Source organism: Elephas maximus, chromosome 3 (genome assembly GCF_024166365.1).
Source record: "Elephas maximus indicus isolate mEleMax1 chromosome 3, mEleMax1 primary haplotype, whole genome shotgun sequence".
NCBI lineage: Eukaryota > Metazoa > Chordata > Mammalia > Proboscidea > Elephantidae > Elephas > Elephas maximus.
In genome coordinates this window covers 179,462,947-179,486,645 of record NC_064821.1, presented here as the reverse complement: position 1 = coordinate 179,486,645, position 23,699 = coordinate 179,462,947, and the positions used below count along the sequence as shown (strand labels likewise).

Genomic DNA, 23,699 nt, shown 5'->3' with positions numbered 1-23,699 from the left:
CTGTCCAAAAATAGAAACTTGTTTATTTTCCATATATACAATTATTCTGTGAAATCCTGGATTCTGAGGAACAAAAATGTTTGAGGTATAGCATTGAAGAAAGCATCAAAATGCATGATATTTTTGTCTGCAATTAGCAAAGGTTACTGTCAGCAGAGAAGAGTTGATCTCAGTGTGCTTCCGAAAGTCTTCCAGGTTTTTGCCCTCTGAGATTTTTGTTGGCGACTTCAAATAACTGAACTCTTCAACATCAATATATACAAAGGCATTTTATTATTAATCAAAGAAAGGGAATTAGAGTCACCAGAAACGACAGCTTTATTTTTTCATAATACATATATTTATTGCCATCATAGTTCTGCAATTGTCATAAAATTAGAGTCAGATGAAATTCTGAGACACGTGCAAGTTTTGGAAATGGACACATAGATAACAGTTTAGAACTGTACATAAAATAATTACAGTTTATTAAACACAGTTTTTTTTAGCACATCCTTGATGGATGAGAATGAGCACCATATCTTTTATGAATATATATTTTTATCTTTTTTGTTTTGTTTTGTTTTCTACAGCACCAAAGGAATTCAAATAGGAAAAGGACAGACGAGAATTAGTGAATCAAGAAGGAGCCTTGTTTTCCATCTCAGCCACACTATCTTATACCTTATGAGTTTTCATAGTTTTGTCATGTGGTTCTGCCCTCACCAGGGCATTAATATTTCCTAAATGGTACATATATATGTAGCAAGTTGTTTTCTATATCATCCTTATTCAAAACTTGCATGTGGCATCAAATGGGCTGGTGACACCAAAGTAAATTTCTGTTGGTTTTATATGTTCTTTGTCTTAACGTCAGCCAAGAAAACAAACAGGACCAACTTCAAATCCAAATTTCTGATTCTGATCACCAAAGTCATTGATCATTACATCAACGATAGGTACTTGATTAATTTTTGGTGTATTGATTTCAATGACAGTCTTTTCATAGCCTTTTCTGGACTGTAAAAATAAGCAGAAATAAAAAGTTACACACGCAGTCATTTCACATTTTTTAAGTACATGTGATTTTTTTTCTCAAAGTTCTGAATGGAGATCCAGGGTGAGGCAGAAGAGAATAAAACAACAAATTTGCCATTATCTATCTAGTATTTAACACTTCTTGTTATCACTATGGTCACACATATTCTTAAATTTTGAATGTCAGCAATGACATTTGAAATTTAGCTGTAATTCTCTAGCTATTATACTTCGATGTTATGTTTATTTGAAAAGAATCCATTGAGTTGACAAATACAGTTTAGTAGGAAAAATAACTGGTTTTAGATTATACTCTTAAATATATAGCACATCGTTACCATTAGATTTACGATATAATGCAGACAAATTCTTTTATGCCAAAATTTGAACACAGTAGAGCGATTATAATGCAGTAGGTCAAAAGTCAAAACATTTTTCTATATATTAATTTTATGCATATTTATGAATACATTACTATTGGGAAATCTTCCCAAAACTCTTGCCCCTTTAATGCTTTTTTATTTTGTTTTTTCTACTTGTACTTCCTTCATTTTGATTAGAGCCGGGTCTGTTTATTTGTAATTGTGACTGTTCTTCAGCCATAAATAATTGGCTAAAACAGTGAGCTTCGTAGGGTACTCTATGGATCATTTTGTAATCCCTGGGGTGCAAAGAGTTAAGCGCTCACCTAATAGCTGAAAGGTTGGCACCTACCAAGAAGCACCCTGGGAGACAGGCCTGACAATCTCCTTCCAAAGGTCACAGCCTTGGAAACACTATGGAGCTGTCTACTCTGCACAAATAGGGTCACTATGAGTGAAAATCGACTCGACGACAACCGACAACAATAATAGATCATTTCATTACATGGAATTCCCTTATATGTGAAAAATAGTTTCAGAGAATAAAAAATAACAAAAATGATAGTGCCCCTAAAAATGGTACATAATGGTACTAATTAACAAGCTCCAAACATAGGAGGAGGATTATCTATGGCATAACAGTGATTCCTTTAGCTATGAATTTTGACTCATGGATCGAGAAGGCAAAGGGAGTAGAGTTTTATTTTTGTTGTTGTTGTTTGTTTTGCTTGATTTATTTGTTCATTTTTAATTTTTTTGTATTTCAAAAATTACTACCTGCAGTAACACTCAAATGTCAGGTATAATTCCATAAAAATAATACGGAATCCTAGATTACCTTCTGTTATGGCTTTAAATGTGCCTATTGTATGTTTCAGAGTTTGCTACTGTGTGTGTGAACATTGTTGGTTTCTAACATCCTGGATTTTAATATGACAGTGTTAAACAGCAAATCTTAATAACAAAGACTTTCATATCATGGAAGATATGTGGTTTCCTACTAAGCTGAGGGAGTTCCCCATTGCTTTGTTCCTGTGTGAAAAGAGAAGGCAAGCAGAGATTATACTCACTGCGCAGCCATCATGCAGTGCTTTGATGTAAGGGTTATTGTCATAGGACATCTCCTCATCATTTGATCCCAGGAACCGAAGTGCTCTGTCATAACTTCCAGATGACATGTCGTACCAGGCTGCTGACTGATGACAGTGGTAGGTGAAATTTTGTCGAGCAGTGGCAGTCAGCAGTTTCAGGAATGTCATTTGCACCATATTAATGGAATTGCCTTCAATATCTAAATAGGAAAACTGAGGGTAAAAGAACAAAAAGACATGTAAAGACTCTTTTCCTCTTTTATCCTATAAAGTAAGAAAATCACTGATGACAGAAGCATGTAGATCAATCAACAGACCCATTTTTACTTTAATGAAAGAACAAGTGCACTGACAGTCCTTGGACCCAAGGACACGGTTTTAGGAAATCAGGATTGTATTCCCATCTGAGTTACTTAAGTATTGTTTAACTTTGAAAATGTCACTTTGTCTCTGTGCCTTAGTTCCTTAATTAGTAAAAAATAAAATTTTTGGGGTGTGGGGAATAAAGCTTTTGTTTCTAAAGAACGATTCATTATATCTGAGCATTTTTTTAAAAATTCAGGGCTCCATGAAAACTGAAGAATCTCAGCACAATGCAAAGGCTGTTTGGTTGTTGCTGTTAGCTTTGTGTCTGCTCCTTCCCAAAATTGCAAACTTATCCACCTGACACAAATGTTTAAACACGTTCCTGCACTTTTCATTTTGGGGTTTAGTGGGTTGAATGGTGGTCCTCCAAAAGATATGTCTATACCCTAATCTCTGGGATCTGTGAATGTTACCCTATTTAGAAAAAGGACCTTTGCAGGTATAATTAAGTGTACAGATAAGAGGAAATCAGAGGGAAAACTGAAGAATAGATTTGATGCATTGAACACTAGTGACCGGAGACCAGACGAGTTGTGGAATGACATCAAGGACATCATCCATGAAGAAAGTAAGGGGTCATTGAAAACACAGGAAAGAAAGAAAAGACCAAGATGGATGTCAGAGGAGACTCTGAAACTTGCTCATGAACATCGAGCAGCTAAAGCAAAAGGAAGAATTGATGAAGTAAAAGAACTGAACAGAAGATTTCAAAGGGGGGCTCGAGAAGACAAAGTAAAGTATTACAATGACATGTACAAAGAGCTGGAGATGGAAAACCAAAAGGGAAGAACACGCTTGGCGTTTCTCAAGCTGAAAGAACTGAAGAAAAAATTCAAGCCTCGAGCTGCAAAAGTGAAGGATTCCATGGGGAAAATATTAAACGACGCAGGAAGCATCAAAAGAAGATGGAAGGAATACACAGAGTCATTATATCAAAAGGAATTAGTCGATGTTCAACCATTTCAAGCGGTAGCATATGATCAGGAACCGATGGTACTGAAGGAAGAAGTCCAAGCTGCTCTGAAGGCATTGGAAGAAAAGAAGGCTCCAGGAACTGATGGAATATCAATTGAAATGTTTCAACAAACAGATGCAGCGCTGGAGGTGCTCACTCATCTATGCCAAGAAATATGGAAGACAGCTTCCTGGCCAACTGACTGGAAGAGATCCATATTTATGCCTATTTCCAAGAAAGGTGATCCAACTGAATGTGGAAATTATAGAACAATATCATTAATATCACACGCAAGCAAAATTTTGCTGAAGATTATTCAAAAACGGCTGCAGCAGTATATTGACAGGGAACTGCCAGAAATTCAGGCCAGTTTCAGAAGAGGATGTGGAACCAGGGATATCATTGCTGATGTCAGATGGATCCTAGCTGAAAGCAGAGAATACCAGAAGGATGTTTACCTGTGTTTCATTGACTATGCAAAGGCATTTTACTGTGTGGATCATAACAAACTATGGATAACATTGCAAAGAATGGGAATTCCAGAAACCTTAATTGTGCTCATGAGGAACCTTTATATAGATCAAGAGGCAGTTGTTCGGACAGAACAAGGGGATACTGATTGGTGTAAAGTCAGGAAAGGTGTGCATCAGGGTTGTATTCTTTCACCATACCTATTCAATCTGTAGGCTGAGCAAATAATACGAGAAGCTGGACTATGTGAAGAAGAATGGGGCATCAGGATTGGAGGAAGACTCATTAACAACCTGCGTTATGCAGATGACACAACCTTGCTTGCTGAAAGTGAAGAGGAGTTGAAGCACTTACTAATGAAGATCAGAGACCACAGCCTTCAGTACGGATTGCACCTCAACATAAAAAAAAAAAAAAATCCTCACAACTGGACCAATGAGCAACATCATGACAAATGGAGAAAAAATTGAAGTTGTTAAGGATTTCATTTTACTTGGATCCACAATCAACAACCATGGAAGCAGTAGTCAAGAAATCAAAAGATGCATTGCATTGGGTAAATCTGCTGAAAAGGACCTCTTTAAAGTGTTGAAGAGCAAAGATATCACCTTGAAGACTAAGGTGTGCCTGACCCAAGCCATGGTATTTTCAATCACATCATATGCATGTGAAAGCTGGAGAATGAATAAAGAATACCGAAGAAGAACTGATGCCTTTGAATTGTGGTGATGGCAAAGAATATTGAATTGCCAAAAGAACGAACAAATCTGTCTTGGAAGAAGTACAACCAGAATGCTCCTTAGAAGCATGGATGGTGACACTGCGTCTTACATACTTTGGACATGTTGTGAGGAGGGATCAGTCCCTGGAGAAGGACATCATGCTTGGCAGAGTACAGGGTCAGCGGAAAAGAGGAAGAGCCTCAACGAGGTGGACTGACACAGTGGCTGCAACAGTGAACTCAAGTATAACAACGATTGTAAAGATGGCTCAGGACCAGGCAGTGTTTCATTCTGTTGTGCATAGAGTCGCTATGAGTCAGAACTGACTTGACAGCACCTAACAACAACAACAACATACCCTAATCTTTGGGATCTGTGAATGTTACCTTATTTAGAAAAAAGATCTTTGCAAATGTAATCAAGTGTCCAGATAAGAGAAAATCAGAGGGAAAATTGATACGGACAATAGAAAAAACATGTACACACAGAGGAAAAGGTGATGTGAAGATGGAGGTAAAGACTGGAGTGATGCGACTAAAAGCCAAGGAAAGCCAACAACCAACGGAAGTTGGAAGAGGTAAAGAACAGATTCTGCACTACAGTCTCCAGAGGAGTGTGTGCCGGCCAACACCTTGATTTTATCTGAGGGAAACTGATATTGGACTTCTGGCCTCCAGAACTGTGAGAGAATAATTTCTGTTGTTTGAACCCACCAAGTTTGTGGTAATTTGTTACAGTGGCCGCAGAAAACTGTTTACAGGGGCCAAAAATCTCTAAGGCTTTTTTTGTTCTTCTAATTTTCTGCACAAGGAGCCCTGGTGGAGCAATGGTTAAGCTCTCAGCTGCTGCCCTAAATGTTGGTAGTTTGAACACACTAGTGGCTCCATGGGAGAATGACCTGGCAATCTGCTCCCATAAAGATTACAGCCTAGAAAACCCTATGGGGCAGTTCTGCTCTGTCACATGGGGTTGATATGAGTTGAAAATCAACTTGGCTGCAAACAACAAGAGTTTTTTGGCACAGACATTGTTTATCTGCCCTCCTCTTACACAATGTGTTTATTCATCATTGTTTCTTTAGCACCAAGCATAATTTCTGAGACAATGCAGGTGAATATTTATCAACTCAATAAATAATTAATAATAAATAATAAGAAAATAGTCTTAATTGTAAATTATTAAATATTGTCTCATGCATCATCTTCATAAATTATTTTAATGGCTATGATTAAAACAGCTGGGGTCAGCTGAAATATATGAACCTAGAGCAAAGATAAAAAAGAAAAAAAAAAAAAAATCACCCAGATTAGAGAATCAGTCAGTGTAAGGGCAGTTATCTGTGTCTTCTTCCTTATCCTTATTTCTTAGTGATTAACAGCTTAGATGAGGGGCCTTATGAAGTCGGAGAAAAAAAGAATCTATTTGGGAAAGGTACCCTAAGGAAAGCAAATGAAAGCAAAAAACACAAAATAAAACCATGTATGCAATTCTTTTGGGTATGTATTTTTACCTCATACACAGATAAGAGTGAAATATGGATGTGTAATATGTAACTTAAGGGTGAACTAAAGAATTATAAGTCAGGCGGACAACTTCACTAAAAGTTTTTAATTACTATGGGCAGAGTCCTATGGAAATAATAACTGCATAAATAGAGTTGTCAACTGAAATAAAAATGATTTTTTAAGTAACATTGAACATTAAATCAACTGGATAAACGGGAAACACTTCAATCAGAATACATTCTAACTAAAATATTTTAAACACATGGATCTTTTTAAGTAGCTTTTAAATATGAATTTAGTTTTGTCATCTGATCTTAAAATCTCTCTGTAAAATTAACGGTGAACAACTAAGTAAACTTGTGCTATATACAAATACAGGGCCAGACGAGTCACTAGATTTCCAAATGTAGCAATCAATAGAACCACAACACTTTCTAAACATCCTTACTGGAGAACAAAAATGAATTAAGTTTCAAACAGAGAGAAAATGAAATAGTTGGAGTCAGAGTTCTAAATTGTATTTTTTCTCTACAGCAGATATTTCTAACATAATTCTTTTTTTTAATGATGTCTATCTCAGGTACTCAATGAAATACTTAACTTGGTGATTCTTTTCAGGCATTCTTGTATATTTCTATCCACATGACAGAAAAATTTTAGACGACTCTAAAATACCACAGTGATTCAATAAAAATGGAACAAACTACAGAACAGGTGGAATCTTGATTAGTATAATTTAGACTTTCATAGTCAGAGACTAGAAATTTATAATTTGAGCTTCACTTACAAAGCTCAAGATAAACCATTTCATTTTGTGGTAACAACATACCAGTTTTCCTCTCTTGAATTCACTAAACCAGCTTCCTGGCTTCTCCTTTGGCCATGATGAAATTCTTATCTGTTGCAAAGGGACAGGAAAATTAGAAAGCAGGTAAAAAAATATGAATAATGTTGTATACATAGCAATATTATAGCAAAACTTGCTCTTGTAGTAAGTGTACTCCCCTCTGAATTATATCCTAAGAAGGCCTACTTTATATATTTAAATGCAGTCTGCTATTAATCCTATATATGTATTTTTTCAGTAAGAGCTTTTTGTAAGCTTTTAAATCGTTTTAAAATGACATCTACCCTGGGTTACACAAAATGATAAAGAGTAAATTTCGAGATAGATCCTGTGAATTCTACTTAATTAAGATTGAATCATTTCCTTCATGTTCTCTTAGCTGGTTTGAAAAGAGAAGAAGAATAAAACCAGCCTGGTAAAGGCATACTAAGGGTGGTGGAGGCACTGGTGGAACTCTTAGGTAGCCACTTGCAAAGGAAACCCTCAAAATGCCAGCCATCGCCAGGCAAGAAGGGTACCCTCAGTATTCCATGGCCAAGAGAGCCCTTCTGAAAGGACCTGGCCAGTAACTAGGGGCCAGAGACTATGCAAAAATTGTGGGCAGGATGCAAGCTTAATCATGCCTGCTGGGAAGACAATTAAGCAGCTTTTATAGATCTGCATTTATTGTATTGCCTTGCAAAGATCAGCAAAATGTAAGAGTATATAAGTCTTCATTTTAGGAAATTTTAGTAATTAGTGTAAGGGAAGTATTTTCTATCATCCCATATTCCTTTGGGGATTAGGGAAGCTTCACTATGCTTCACTACATGCCACATGGGGTTGGGAAATGAAAGTCACTTTACCTCCTGCCCCTATTACCCCCCTTTTTCTCACAAACTTAACTTTTCTCTTATGAAGTTCTAGCCATACATCTACTTGCTTTGCCTTAAGGCATCTCTGTGTCTGTGTGCCCACACCATTTACTAAGAATGAGATTTATTGTAAGAGCACAAATGAGGACAAAATCCCTAAAACATTGAGTGTTTGGAGAATATAATTATGCTAGTGAAAAATATTTCCTTATATCAATGACTTGCATTTAGCTTTAAAAGCATAAGTCAAGTATTTGACACTGCTAGGAGGAAATCAAGGAATCTGTGGTGCAGTGTTACGTGCTCAGTTGCTAACAGAAAGGTCAGTGTTTCCAACCCACCAGCCACTCCACAGGGGAAAGATGTGGCAGTCTGCTTCTGAAAAGATTAGAGCCTTGGAAATCCTATGGGGCAGATCTACCCTGTCCTACAGCTCACTGTGAGTTGGAACTGACTCGATGGCAAGAGGTTTAAAACACCTTTTATTACCATTGGTATAAACAGTATGCCAGCCGCTTTTTATACCTCTGGACCTCAGAAAACCCATTCCATTGAGTCGATTCTGACTCATAGTGACACCATAAGACAGAGCAGAACTGCCCCAGAGAGTTTCCAAGGTCCGCCTGGTGGATTCAAACTGCTGACTTTTTGGTTAGCAACGGCAGTGCTTATCCACTACGCCACTGCAGAGGTAAGGGGTTATTCTGGTTCTAATGAAATTAACTTCAAGGTGGGACCCTTTTGAAATTCCTGAAGCTCAGAAAACCAGAGTTAGAGCCTCACTGTTGTGTAGGTTGATCATTCTATTAGGTGATGCTTCCTGGATGAGTTAGTTTTGTAAACTTCTGCTTTTTTTCTCCTTATTTCTGTGAGATAAGGCTTGCAAGCATAACTATGGCTTTCTTGTGTGATACTTAGGGAGCCCTGATGGATTTGTTTTAGCTTTTCTTGTCATATTTGGAAACCCAGAGTTTCCCCATGTAACCAAATGGAAAAGTGGCAGCAATAAATTATCTACCCTAGCTCTCAGTGGCATACTGGCACGCCACAGATCGATGGTGTTAGAGTGCCACTCACTTCATTAGCAGATTGTATTGCCAGATCATATTTCTGAAAATCCACATTACCAACCAAAAACTTAAACCTACTCAATTAATAAGCATGCATTCCAATACTGAAAACACATGCAATCAAAAAAAAAAAAAAAAAATTAAGATGAAAAAAGGTAGTAACGAAAGGGTTAAACATTAAAAAAAAAGAATGTGTGCATAATACTCATATAAAAGATTAATTCTTTATAAAATCATGTATTTTGAGTATAATATGCAGCTGTGAGTTCTATCACGTGGCAATTGGACTGAAAAATACTGTAGATGCACTAAAATTTGAGATTCAGCTTGTTGTGTCACGAAAAGCAATAGAATTTTAGACTGCAAGCAGGTGCATTAAGAATACGTCTGGGTAAAATATAAAGGAGAGGGGTATTTGTTAACGCTCTGCATCACTTCAGTGTCACATTCATATTTATGCAAATGAAATACTCTAATTACCCTGTAAGAAAAGCAGATAAATGAAAATATGACAGTATAATTTTCCTGTTTAGTTCAATATTGCAAAAACATGGCAGGAACTCTCAACAGTCGCCACCAAAACAGACTGGTACTTACTCCCTCAGATTTTTTGTCTGGATAAATACAAGTCTCCCCACCAGATGTGAAATTACAGTAAACTTTGAAGGAATCTCCTGAGCAACCTTGGTTCGGATCAACCCAATATTCACCTAGAAGGTAAGAAAACATATGTCATATACAAATTAGTTTATGTCAGAAGTCAAATGCAGTAGACGATAAATTTTATTAGAAAGAGAAAAGGAAAATGCAAATTCATGGATTTTTTTTTCCCACATGAATTCTATTAATGTCTTTGGGAATACTGGAGTATATGTTTCAACAGCTGAAGAGTGAGTCCTTGTCTGCTCCAATCCTTTGCCCCTTACCCTCTGCCTAGGCACTCTTCTTATTCCTAACAGGATGATATATTTTAGGTTTCAATTTAAATGACACTTCCTCAAATAGTAACATTCTATTTATCTATTTGTAATAAGTTCCATGCACACTGGAAACAGATACACTTGATTTTTTTTTTTTACTATTTAAGAAATCTGAGCATAATAGCCAATATATTTTATTCCTGATTTATTTATCTGTAACAATGGAAGTGATAGAGTACTGTTGCATTACTTCAGAGCAAAACTTGTTCTTGTAGTAAATCTACTCCCCTCTGAATTGGGTCCCAAGAAGAAGGTCTACTTTATATACTTAAATGCAGCCTACTGTTAATAGCATTATTGAAATTCTACAGATGAGGTCTACTTTGTGTATTTAAATGAAATCTGCTATTAATGTCACTATTGAAATATTGTAGAACAAACTTTATCATGTGAATAATCATGATCATTAATTTGGTATCAGATGCGTAAAGGTGGAAAGTAGTGGGAGTAACATAAACAAAGTTATTCTTTAAATGATTGACAGTATTGTTCATTAACAAGATTTATTGGAAGACATAATTGATGTACATATGAAGATTGCTTCTCTCCTATCATTTTTCATGCTGCCACTTCATTTCAAACATAAATGTGAATTCTGCCAATCCACTGGTTATGAACTTTTAACATTTTAGAACTCAAATTGGTTAGCTTAGTACTGGAACTCTCAAAAATCCAATGTCGATCAATGTGCTTTAGCTTCTATTACTACTGTATATAAAACAAAAAAGGACTCTAATAGTCAAGAAGGTCCTACCATTTTTCAGGTAACTTCAGATATATTATTTAACCCTAGTTTATGTTTTGTTTAACCAAAACATCTACAGTCTTTTTGTTATATCATTAATACATTCCAATCTGCTGCAAATTGGAATCCTCCGGGGGGAAAAAAAAAAAAAAGTACCAGTACATAAATATCATCCAAGATTTTCCCAAAGAGATAACCACTCTTAAGCTTTGAAGTTTTTTTTTTTTTTTTTAAGGAGCCCTGGTGGCACAGTGGCTAAGTGCTCATCTGCTAACCAAAAGGCCGGTGGTTCAAGCGCACCATCTGCTCTGCAGGAGAACGATGTGGCAGTCTGCTTCCAAAATGATTACAGCCTGGGAAACCCTATGGCGCAGTTCTACTCTGTCCTATAGGGTCACTATGAGTTGGAATCGACTTGACAGCAATAGGGTTTTTTATGGGTATGGCTTTTAGGAATACGTAGCTTTTAATCATATGTTATCATTTTTAACTTGCTTTGCTCAGTTATCACTACCATTAAATATTCTGTCAAATTACATATTAATAGCTTAAGATATCATTGTTGGTGATTCAGCATCCTATGGATAGTATACTTAACGTATCTCTAAGTTATTCATTTCCCATTTCTACTTCCACATCCCTAATTCACTGTATCATCACCCACCTAGATCAGTCCAACAGCTTCTTGACCAGCTTTCCGATTCCATTTTGCTTCCTCCCAAATCACTTCAAGTTATTCTCTAGTTTGTTTGCTATTATTCAACTACAGTGATCTTTCAGTTCTTGAAAACTGCATGAGCTTGCCTTCTTCAAAGCTTTGAAAATGCCCTATAACCTCTGCCTACCATATGCTTTTGATTCTTAGCGTAGCTGGCCATCTCTTTAAGATTTCAGTGTAAATGTCAGCTCCTCAAATATTAACCCTCTATATTCTTATCCAAAGTAGAATTATTCCTTAACTTAAATCCATATTTTCTTCCATGGTATCTGTCATAATATGCCATTAGTAACATCTTTGGTTAATTCCATTTTTTCCTGTCTCCACCATTAGATCATAAGCAGCTTGAGGGCATCATTCCTTCCACTCATTTGTAATCGCGGCATGAAGAACAGTGCCTGGCACTATCCAGTAAATAATTATTAGCAATCATTAATGAATTAACTGACATATTAGAGAATTAACGAAACTAGTTACTGTATTAGAAGCCACTGAGAACTATAGGCCACAGTGAACTTACCATTACCAAAATTCATAATCTTTTTTTTTTTTTTTACTCTTTGTATTCCAATTAAACATTTGCTGCTTTGTAACTCGGAAACCCTGGTGGCATAGTGGTTAAGTGCTACGGCTGCTAACCAAAATGGTCAGCAGTTCAAATCTGCCAGGTGCTCCCTGGAAACTCTACAGGGCAGTTCTAGTCTGTCCTATAGGTTTGCTATGAGTCGGAATCGACTCGACGGCAGTGGGTTTGTTTTTTGGTTTTGGTTTTATAACTCAGCACATGCTGCCATCTTTTATGTTAGGCTTTCAATTCCTTTTTCATCTAGGTCAGATGTCTTGGACTCATATAATCATATTTTCTGTATTCTCTTCTGAATTCCACAAAAACTCAATAAGGATTTTCTGATTGATCCAGTATATTCAAGTTCGCTATTAAAAGCAGAAATTTTCTGGTACAGACACAAACTCAAGTCATCTAGCTCCTGTGCATGCATAACACCAGTTAAAAGTAAGGTTCTCCTTATAAATCACTGAATTAATACAAAACTAAACATGTTTCCTTCAAATAAACATATGATAAATTTAAAGACCTGAATACTAATTTGTACAAGGGTCTTAATAATTCCATTACGATAAGAAGATTTTATGATATTCTTTCTTCACAGTGGCTGTTTCTAAAACGGATTAAACTTTTCTCTCCGCACTGACTTATTTATATCTCAACTATGACATTCATTACATGATTGATAGTGAAAGAGAATATTTTCTTGGGTGTCAAATGGGAGACAGTGTTTTGCCTCACAACGGGGAGATTTAAAATTAGATAAAGATCTGTCCTTTGATAGTTCACTAACTGAGTTCAGTCAACTCACATCACACCTGCAACTGTTTCGTCCTCTGAACAATAAGTATGTAAAAGGTGTCATCAAATAGTAACTATTCTAGTAAATCACTTTGATTATTACTAAGTACACTCTTCACAGTTGTACCAGTTATTTGTTGATCAATGAAAGATATATTTTTGCCCCAACTTATTCCAACTTTTAAATATTCTGTTCACCAAATTATTGCTAAACTGAGTGACCAAATAGGGTTTAGTTACGCTATTTAGCAAGTTTATTTTTAACAACTTAAAATAAGTTGTCATTGTTAGGTGCCATTGAGCCAGTTCCAACACATAGAGACCCTACGTACAACAGAATGAAACACTGCCTGGTCCTGCGCCATCCTTACAATCATTGCTGTGCTTAAGCCCATTGTTGCAGCTACTGTGTCAATCCATCTCGCTGAGGGTCTTCTTCATTTTCCCTGACACTCCACTAAGCATATCAGGAGGGACTGGTAGCAGACTTGTTTGTTCTTCTGGCAGCCCATGGTATGTTCAATATTCTTTGCTGACACCATGATCCAAAGGCATCAATTTCTTGGTCTTCCTTATTCACTGTACAGCTTTTGCATGCACACGAGGCGACTGAAAATACCCTGGCTTAGGTCTGGCACACCTTAGTTCTCAAAGTGACATCTTTGCTTCTTAAAATAAGTTAGGATATAAATAATAGCTGTACAGTAATAATCACATATGTTCACATGAAATACCCATTCAACGATAGCTATTACAAGGGCAAAATACATCTGTGTTAGCTACAATCAACCAAAAATAATCTTGCATAATTTAATGAAATCTTATTTAACAGACAAGGATTTTACAAAGCAGATCTTGAACTGCACACAGCATAAATGACCTTTTTTAGTCTACGAGTCTGGAATTAATAATAATTTGTTATGGCTTTATTTAGAGACTCTATTAAACATTTAACTAGAATTAATGAGCTGACAATGCACCTTAGTAACTCAGTGCATTTGCTTTGTCGTGTATTATTAACATACCATCTGGGAAGTCAGGATGGCTGAGTTGCAGATCTTTGCAAGTTCGGGCTGGGTTGGTTTGTGTACCCATTGGAAACTTCATATGCTCGATGTCTTGTTTCAGAGAATTGAGGGAACCAAATATTTCCTCCATTCCATCTGAATAATCAAGAATATTATCACCTGCATCTGCCTGCATGCCTTCAGTATGCCTTCTCGTTTTTTTGGGTGCCAAGATCGGTAAAGGCTGAATGACTTCACCAGGTGGCCCCTGTAAAAGAGATAATCTATGTGAACTTGTTTCATTAAGTAAAAACTTCTGCAGATATTAGTTGTTACTGGTTATGTCATTGTCATAAAAAGAAAACATAGTTGGTTTAGCTTTTCAGTATTTTCCTTAATAGCTACCAAATAAATGTGTAAGATTATATGAGTATGTATAAAAACCAAACCTGTTCCTCCTGAGTCGATTCTAACTTATAGTGACCTTATAGGACTGAGGAGAAGTGTCACATAGGGTTTCCAAGATCGGTGGCATAACGGTTAAGAGCTACGGCTACTAACCAAAAGGTCGGCAGTTCAAATCCACCAGGCATTCCTTGCAAACTCTATGGGGCAATTCTACTCTGTCCTATAGGGTTGCTATGAGTTGGAATTGCCTCGACGGTAACGGGTTTGGTTTTTATTTTTTTGTTTTAATCTTTACAGAAGCGGACTGCCACATCTTTTTTCTGTGGAGCAGTTGGTGGGTTTGAACCATCGACCTTTTGAATAGCGGTCAAGTGCATTAACCAGTGTGCCACAAGGACTCCTTCACGTATACACATTTATATACATGTGTGTATATACATATAATTTTTTTTTTCCTTTGTTAGTTCCTTACAAGGAACATATGGGGAGTTTTGAGGTAGCCACAGTAATCAGGCGATTTCTGGCCCTAGGGTCGCTATTAGTCGGAATCGACTCAACAGCAGTGGGTTTGGTTTTTTTGGTTTTATCTATATAAACTCTATTAGTTGGAACTGACTCAAGGGCAACAGGTTTTTGTTTTTTGTTTTTTAATCTATACAAATAGAGTACTCTGGGTAGTGTAAATGGTTAACATGCTCAGCTGCTAACCAAAGTCTAGAAGTTCAAGTCCACCCAAAAACCCTCAGAAGAAGGGCCTGGCAATCTACTTCCAAAAAATCAGTAATTGAAAACCATAGGGAGTATGGTTCTACTTTGACACACATGGGGTCACTGTGAGTTGGAATGGATTCAATGGCAACTGCTTACTGTCTATCTATACAAGTAATGTAGCACAGATTTGTGCAGACATATGTTATTTATTAATTAGCCCTCATTTACATGCCCTATCTCCAACTAGATTTTAAAGTCTCTGAGGAGTAGAAGAGCATTTAAGGACTCTTGTCTAATGAGTTATCTACTATGCCTGGTAATAATTCATATTATGAAACATAAAACTTTACAAATACATACACATTAGTTTGTTTCAAATATTTGTTACTTAAATCTTTACACTTTAACAAACTTAAACAAAACGGAAACTTCAATGTACAATTGTGCAAGATAGAACTCATCCAAATAGTTAACTCACAGAATTAGAAGTGTTTTAGCACAAGGAAGTAGACTAAAATTTCTTTGCACATGGGTTTATATTTTCATTCTATAATTCAGCAGTTTTTTAGTCAATGAAGCCTGGAAAATAATAAATAGTAGCTATTATTGCTTTTATTACTATCACTATATGCAATAGGATAAAGATGTCCAGCATCTGAACTTTTGCCTTTATTTGTAGTATCAGATGTAAGTGTATCTTTGTGCTCTACGATCAGTTGATTTCATTAAAGTCTGACATAAAAAAAGTAAATGATTCTCTTAAAAAATTAATAAATACTACATTATCATATAATTAAGACATCCTTGTATTTAAAGGAGTAAGATCGATTAAAAGACAAGCCTTGGCATGTAGACCTGATGACTTCACTGATGTAGTTGCCACTTCCTACAAAAATAGCACCCTTGACAGTGCTTCTCTGTTCCATCCTATAAACTCAGATAAATCATTGGCAGGCTCACAATATTAACATGCACTTACTGGAGGTCCCGGAGGCCCTGGAAGACCACTGTCGCCCTTCTGGCCAGCAGGTCCCTGTTAGAAACAGAAAGGGATGAGGCATAAATCATGAATAAGGTATTTGAATAAGTATTGGAAAATTAAAATGCCAAAGGCAAAAGTACTTACAGTAGAGCCTTTGTTACCCTTCGGACCTTGAGGACCCTAGAAAATGCATAGGCAAAAGTATGGATAAAATCTGAGGAATTTGTGTCTTTTTGGTATATTTATAAATTAATTCAACCTTACAAGATTTCGTTTTGTACTTACTGGTAAACCTGGAGGTCCAGGTGGGCCTAAGGGACCAGCAGGACCAGGAATTCCCTAAAGAGAAAATAATCCAATTTAAAAGTTTTCCTCATCTACCCTGTCTTCATGTATTGCATAGGCTAATAACACACACTGCAAAATTTACAGAATTAAAAAATACTTAAGAATAGCCTAAAGATATTTCATTGTGAATCTTAGAGATAAGATTTGCAAAATAATCTGAAATCTTTGTTTCCTTTGCTTCAAGGTCCATAAGCTTTTCGTTTTATAGACCTTTATATCTCTATAGCCCTCAGAATAATAATTTGTATGTGGTGAAGATTCAATACGTGCCTGCAGAATTAATTAAAAAATTACTGAACTAGAATTTTTTGATTTCTAACTTATCTCTTATTTTTAATTTATTTACTCAAGGTTAAAAATCTATTTTTGAAAACATGTGTTTAAGCAGATTAGAATCAATATGCTATAAATTGTTTTGTCCTGTTTAAAGGGATATGTGGTGTGCCTGTGTGTTGTGTGTGAGAGAGAGAGAGAGGAGAGAGACAGTGAGAGGTAAGGAAAGGAGTAGGAAAATCATTGATATTTTTACTCACTCCATCTCCTTTTACTCCTGGAGATCCTTGAGTTCCAGGGAGCCCTCTGTCACCCTTTTCACCTTGTTCTCCTGGAGGGCCAATCAGGCCAATTAAACCAGGATGTCCCTATGGAAGATAGGGAAAAGAAAGTTTAATGATGTATAAAATTACAGCTATGTAATTAAATTACAATCATAAGATATTTGTACATCAAATGCTTGAAGTATAAAAATAAAAAAAATGTAGATTAAAGAAGTCTAAAATAACCCATTCTGAATGGAAGGCATGTTTAAGGACGTCCTCTCATGTAACGAGATCATTCACTACTTATATTAGGAGAGGACTTTATTAAGGTGGGAAGTATTATGGAAGGAAATGTTTTCTAAAAATATCATCTCCTATGTTTCGGTTACTTAAAGGGAATTTCCTCAGCTAATAGACCAATAAGGACCACATGTAATTTTGGCAAAATAAAAAACCAAAAATTCATTTCTTTAATTAAAAAAACCCAGTATGAGCAAGCATCTCATTTTACATGAAATGATTTCTATTCTTCAGAGATTTTGCAATTGTTAAATGCTCTCTTACTTAAAAATAATTAAAAAAAATTAATTCTGGTCTGGAAAAGGCTTATTTTCTTTAATTGTTTTGTGGATTTCAGCATACATTCTGGGAAACAACTATTCATCTTTCTTGCTAATTTTTTTTCATGTTTAAAAACATAAAACAGTCATTTTGTTATTCCATCTGTTTATTTTCTGAAAAGTTATTTTAGTATAACCATGTGCTTTCTCCATATGGTTCTTATAAGGGAATATTGAGAAGATATAACATTGAATTCTGGTGCATTTTTCACTATTACTTTGCGTATTTTCTCTTCTCTAAATACATCTGGGAACCTGAAGATGACAGATTTTTCCATGGATAAGATGTCAAAGATATTCTTTGAAATTTTCTTTTCAGTGACTTTAATATGCAAAAGTCCTTCCCTCTGCTACCAGAATACCAAAATTTTAATAATACATTGTTTTTTTGTTTTTCTCACCTTCTCACCCTTGGAGCCAGGGTCACCTTTGAGACCAGGTAAACCAGGAGGTCCCTAAATTATGAGGAAAGAATAAATATATAATAGAGTAGAGGTCTGAATTAGAGAATCACATTACTCTTCACAGAGATAATCTGTTTTTGGAAATATGATAGAGTTCAAAAACAGCTAATAAAGATCACTGTTAGTTTATTTTTCAGGATTCTAAATAAATTTGTATGTTTAAAATATACGGTTTAATCTGTAACCATAACATTAATATATTTGATTAAATAAATATTAAGGTAAAAATAGGACGTTTTACATGGCTATTCAGTTAAGAAGAAAGGGTGAATTTTTAACTACACTAATTTTAGAAGAAAAAATTCCAAACTGTACTTGTCAATCAAATATTTCTGTGCTAAACTCAAATTAAAAGGCTAGAATCTGTTCAATAAAGACTGAAAAAGAAAAACCAAAAAACAAAAATCTTGATAAACTTTTGACACAACTGACCTTTGAAAATCACAGGAAATTTTTAGACAAAGATTTTAATAAACTATTTTTTCACATTTAAATAAGTGCTATATTTTATATGACTCTGGATTAGTGCTTAGTAACTGTGGAATGATAAGATACTTTCTGTATATACTAATTTAAAACCAGGATTCTGTAATTCTGTTTGGCTATGTCTATTTGAATTTTGACTTCAATTCTTATTTCTTTGCTTGCTTGAAAATTGACATCTTTCACTATGATCCTGGAAAGAGAGATGTACTAAACCCAAACACATAATAATCACATTAACATCTTACATGTATAGGGTGCCTCAGAGGTTGCAAAATTATTTTAATAATACATCTTCAATATTCACAACAATCCAGATGAAGTAGCTATTTGTTAACATTTTACTTGTGAGAAACTGAACTTCCGAGTGGTAAATCTGGGATTCAAAGTGAGGTCTCTGGCTTCAAGTCCAAAATTATTTTACCATACGATCACTAGACTCCTTAGAGTGATAGAAAAAATCAAGGAGAAGATAGTGCTACTTAGGTAACACAAAGGACACTCCAAAAGAGCAGTAAGGCAATTGGGCAAAGTACTGAAGAAAAAAAAAAAAAAAAAGTCTTGAATGAAATGGCTGATTTAGACTATAAAATATTTAAGGAGGAAAGGATTCTACATAGTAAACAGTAAGTCGCACTTGCATGATGTGACATAGTTCGGGTGGGGGGGGATTTGGGAACAAAAGAAAATGCCAAAACTGCTTTAATCTTTAATTGAATGAAGATCCCTACTTAAAAGCCGGAAATGACTTTAGTAACTCATACTACAGGAGGCATTTGATTGCCATTACATATCTATTCTAGAATATATGTATTTATTGATTTTTTTCTTTCTCTTAATAATTTACTCCCATTAGAATACTTGAAAATCAAGGCTACCAGAAAGGTCGAGAGAATGTAATAATTAGGTATCTAGGTAACAGAGCCAAGAAAATCAGATGAGTTATTCCTGCTCTAGATTTTAATAGACTTTTAGGAATTGATGGGGTTTAAGAATGATCAAATGTGGCACTAGTTCCTTCATTGTTAATGGAACAGAAGTTCATAAACTTTCTGGAAAGTTCTGAAATTGGAACTTTTTGTTCTGAAATTGGAAGCTTAGTTTATGTTGACTTCCAAGTTGGAGTACACCAATTTGTAGATGAAAAGGTTTATTTAAAAGTCATTAATAGAATATTTTTGTAGGTAGTGGGGCAGGACTAAGAATTAGTTGCTAAATTCTTTTAGAATAAAATATAATTTAAAGTGAAAGGATAAATGTCTTCGCATTAGACTATAAAGTAAGAATTAAACTATTGAAGTAGAGGCTGCTCACATGAAAAAGGATAATTGTCTTATTATTAAATTTACAAATAATTTAGATAAGAAATCCAATTCAGGAGCTATAGACAAAAATAAGATTACTGTTCTGAAATTAGTGGAGCCCTGGTGGTATGGTGGTTAAGAGCTCGGCTGCTAACCAAAAGGTCGGCAGTTCGAATCCACCAGCCACTTTTTGGAAGGCCTATGGGACAATTCTACTATGTCCTATAGTGTAGCTATGAGTCAGAATTGACTCGATGGCAACAGGTTTGTTTTTTTTTTTTTTTCCTTTTTAGGTTCTGAAATTACTACAAATAAAGCTACACATACAACAGATGCTGTGGCAGGAAGAATAACTGACACTAATAGATGATTTGTAAGTATGTGGCTCATGAAATTAGGACAATGGTAATCCTACAAAATGTAGGTCACAACTGCCCACAGCAAGTAAAGCACTGAGCAACAAAGACAAAATATTCATTTGGTTTCTCTGTGAGTTTGAATAATTTTGATTGAGTTGAATTATTTGAATTAAACCTTCAACAATGATCTTTAACATGGAACTAAGAAAGCAATCTGTTTTAACTGGTATCTTCCATACGGCTGTTGTTATTGTGTGCGTCCAGTTGGTTCCGACTTGTAGCAACCCTGTGTGACAGAGGAGAACTGCCCCCATAGGGTTTTCTTGGCTATAGTCTTTATAGTAGGAAATTGCCGGGTCTTTTTCCCACCAAGCCACTGGGTGAGTTCAAAACGCCAACCTTTTCATTAGATTCTACACCGTGATTTTTGTGAATCAAAAGTATTAAGAGCCATGTATCTGACCCAAGCGGTGTATTACAGTATGAAACATATGAGTTCAGAATAGTATAGACCTGGGATAGAGCCAGGCTCTTTCTCTGATTAGCATTGTAAATTAGCTAACCAGAGCTTCAGTTTTCTCATCTGCAAACTAAGGATTATAACACACCTATTTTACAAAGCTGTTGCGAGACTGAGTAGACAGGTCTTTTCCATTCCTGGGTTTTTTTAGGTTACTTCTCACACTAATATCCTGAATACAAGGTGAAAGTAAGAGCAGTATTAGTATAAATCAGTCTTTGTGTAACAATAGTATCTGTCTTGGACTGAATTGTGGCCCCCCAAAATATGGGTCAACTTGGCTTGGCCATGATTCCCAGTATTATATGGCTGTCCTCTATATTTTGTGATCTGATAATCCATCCTACATTTTGTGCTGTGTTGTATATCCCAGCCTCTATGGTTGTGGTTATGGTCTCATTTGGGAGTGAGCTGTCTGTTAGGTTAATGGTGCAGGATTAGGTCAAATTAAAGAGGATTAGGTTATATTTGTTATGTTAATGAGACAGCATTAGGGTGGAATCCAAAAAAACCAAACCAAACCCAGTGCCATCAAGTCGATTCCAACTCAAAGCACGGCTATGGGTAGGGTGAGATACAACACCTTTACTCGGGTGGCTTTCATCAGCTTTCATCTTACAAGAGATAAAAGGAAAGAGAAGGGAGCAGAGAGGGACCTCACTGTCACCAAGAGGAAGAGACAAGAGTCCATCCTGTCCTTTGGTCCTGGGATCCCTGCTTTGAGACTCTCCTAGATCCAGGAGACAGAGAGAGAAAGCCTTCCCCTGGAGCTGGCACCCTGAATTTAGACTTCTAGGCTCCTAAACGGTGAGAGAATAAATTTGTGTTTGTTAAAGCCATTCACTTGTGGTAATCTGTTATAGCAGCACTAGGTAATTTAAGACAGTATTTGAGCTATAATTAGATATATTTGTATTTCTTTAATTCATGGATCAATTTATTATCAACAAATTTGAAAGTCTGAAAGCAACTGATATAAAAGCGGGCAATTTCCATGCATCGCTTATCAGAAACAGATAAAAATTATTTTCATCGGAAGCACGTGCAATTTTAAATGTGAATGCGTGTAATGACTCTCTTCTAATAAGGTTTCTTATTAGAAGTCAATTCTTAGACTTAATTTATGTCCAGCTTAGATTTTCTTTTGTATAAAAATAAATAACCATACCGCTTTGCTTAACTTAAGCAGGCAAAAAACACTAGAAGGGAATTACCAAGTTCATTTTCAAATATATGTCTAGGTAGTGGTTCTGAAAATGTGGTCCTCACATCAGCAGCATCAGCATCACCTGCAGACCTGTTGAAGCATCAGTTTCTCAGGCCTCATGCAGAACGATCCAATCAGAAATCCAGGGCTTTCTCCAGCAATCTGTTCACAGGTCTGATGCCCGTTAAGATTTGAGAACCACTGCTCTGTAGCATGTAGTCCAAATCTAGTTAAACCAGCAGGCAAATCAGAACAGCAGAAAGGATCTTATTTGTGTTAAAATTAAAATACTACCGATTTTGTCCTATTAGTTTAAAACTTTCATAAATAAAAGGATTTATTTTGTTTCTTTTTTTTTTTTTTGTCTCATCAGAAATGCCTGGTGAATCATCAATTAGGCAAAAAATGTTGCCCACTAGCAGTGGCATCACTAGGGAGGTGTAGGGGTGCACAGTGCACCCCCTGACACTGTCAGAGGAGGTGACTCCAAAATGACCCCAGGGTTCGCGGCAGCAGCGGAGGCAGAGACAGGGCACAGCCACTGCTGGGGTGGGGGGGGGGGGCGTGCCAAAGCAGTGGCATCACTAGAATTGATGTCACCAGTCACTTGGTGCGATAACTCATCACCACCCCCCACCTCCACTATACCCCCCATCATGCAACAGTCAGGCTGCAGAAGGCTGGGTGCTCCGCCCAGCGCAGGGGTGGGGCGAGACCGGTGGCCGGGGTGGGCTCTGCCCCTGGGCCGGTGGGGGAGGGATTTACACCGTAAGTTATCACACTGGGTGACACTAACTCTAGAGGCGCCACTGCCCGGTGGCATCTATGTAATAAAGTAATGTAAATGTGTAATAGAAACAAATAATTTTTTAAGGTCATCTCACTAACAGAGTAGGTGCCAAAGACACTGTATTAGAGCAGTGTGGTTAAAAAAAAAAAAAAAGGAAAAATAGTTCTAACAAAAATGTAATTGTACTGAAGGACCATATGCTTGTATGAATAGCACAGACCATTTAAGAATGCTGGATAAAATTGATGTATGTCTATTAAAAATAAATATATTCTATAGATTAAAAATATGAAACTATTTAAAGAAACCAGTCTGCTTTCTTTCTTTTATGTTCCACCTCTCTCAGGCAGGTGGTACGCTTTACAGGATTTTTGTTGTACGTGACAGAGCTGACAGGGATGTTGCTTAGAGAACATCAATATTTCAATCACTGTTTCACTCACAGGCTCAAGTCTACCACACGTTACTTGGGTGAAACTGGATCAATAAGTTATTATGTCTGAGCTTTAGCTATAAAAGTATTCTAATAATGTCATAGTATTGTGAGAAAGAAAGAAACCAGACAAAGCACTGTATAAACAGTGAAGCATAATACAAATGGTAATTAGGATTATCATCAGGTTTAGATATGCTACAGACAGATATCTATTAACTTTCTTATCCCAGTGTAATAGTCCAAGCTAAAACGGCAAAACAAATAAAAAGAGAAAGAAAGACTAGGAATTCTAATTGTTCAGTCTTAATGAAAAATAGCCTAGATACGACTTGTGTTTGTAACAAATTCTAAAATTGTCTCTACAAGTGTTATTCATGAAGGAGTTAGAGAAAATTCACATTAATTCCTCTCAGTTAATAATATCTTATGAAATTATGAGCTGTATTTATGAA

General features: G+C 36.1%; 1 protein-coding gene across 2 annotated transcripts in view; it reads right to left on the bottom strand.

Annotated features, from left to right (window-relative positions):
• Positions 1–403: 403 nt before the first annotated feature.
• Positions 404–23,699, bottom strand: part of COL11A1 (collagen type XI alpha 1 chain) — a 257,545-nt gene continuing 234,249 nt past the window's right edge. The window contains exons 58-67 of one of the 2 annotated variants that reach the window (XM_049880228.1): positions 18,086–18,139; positions 17,059–17,166; positions 16,463–16,516; positions 16,322–16,357; positions 16,175–16,228; positions 14,095–14,344; positions 9,858–9,970; positions 7,319–7,387; positions 2,450–2,683; positions 404–999 (exon numbers count right to left, since the gene is read on the bottom strand). In XM_049880228.1, the coding sequence (XP_049736185.1) occupies positions 853–999; positions 2,450–2,683; positions 7,319–7,387; positions 9,858–9,970; positions 14,095–14,344; positions 16,175–16,228; positions 16,322–16,357; positions 16,463–16,516; positions 17,059–17,166; positions 18,086–18,139 (1,119 nt within the window). In that variant the 3' untranslated portion in view covers positions 404–852. The remainder of the gene's footprint in view (positions 1,000–2,449; positions 2,684–7,318; positions 7,388–9,857; positions 9,971–14,094; positions 14,345–16,174; positions 16,229–16,321; positions 16,358–16,462; positions 16,517–17,058; positions 17,167–18,085; positions 18,140–23,699) is intronic. The other variant, XM_049880227.1, reaches the window with a different exon arrangement.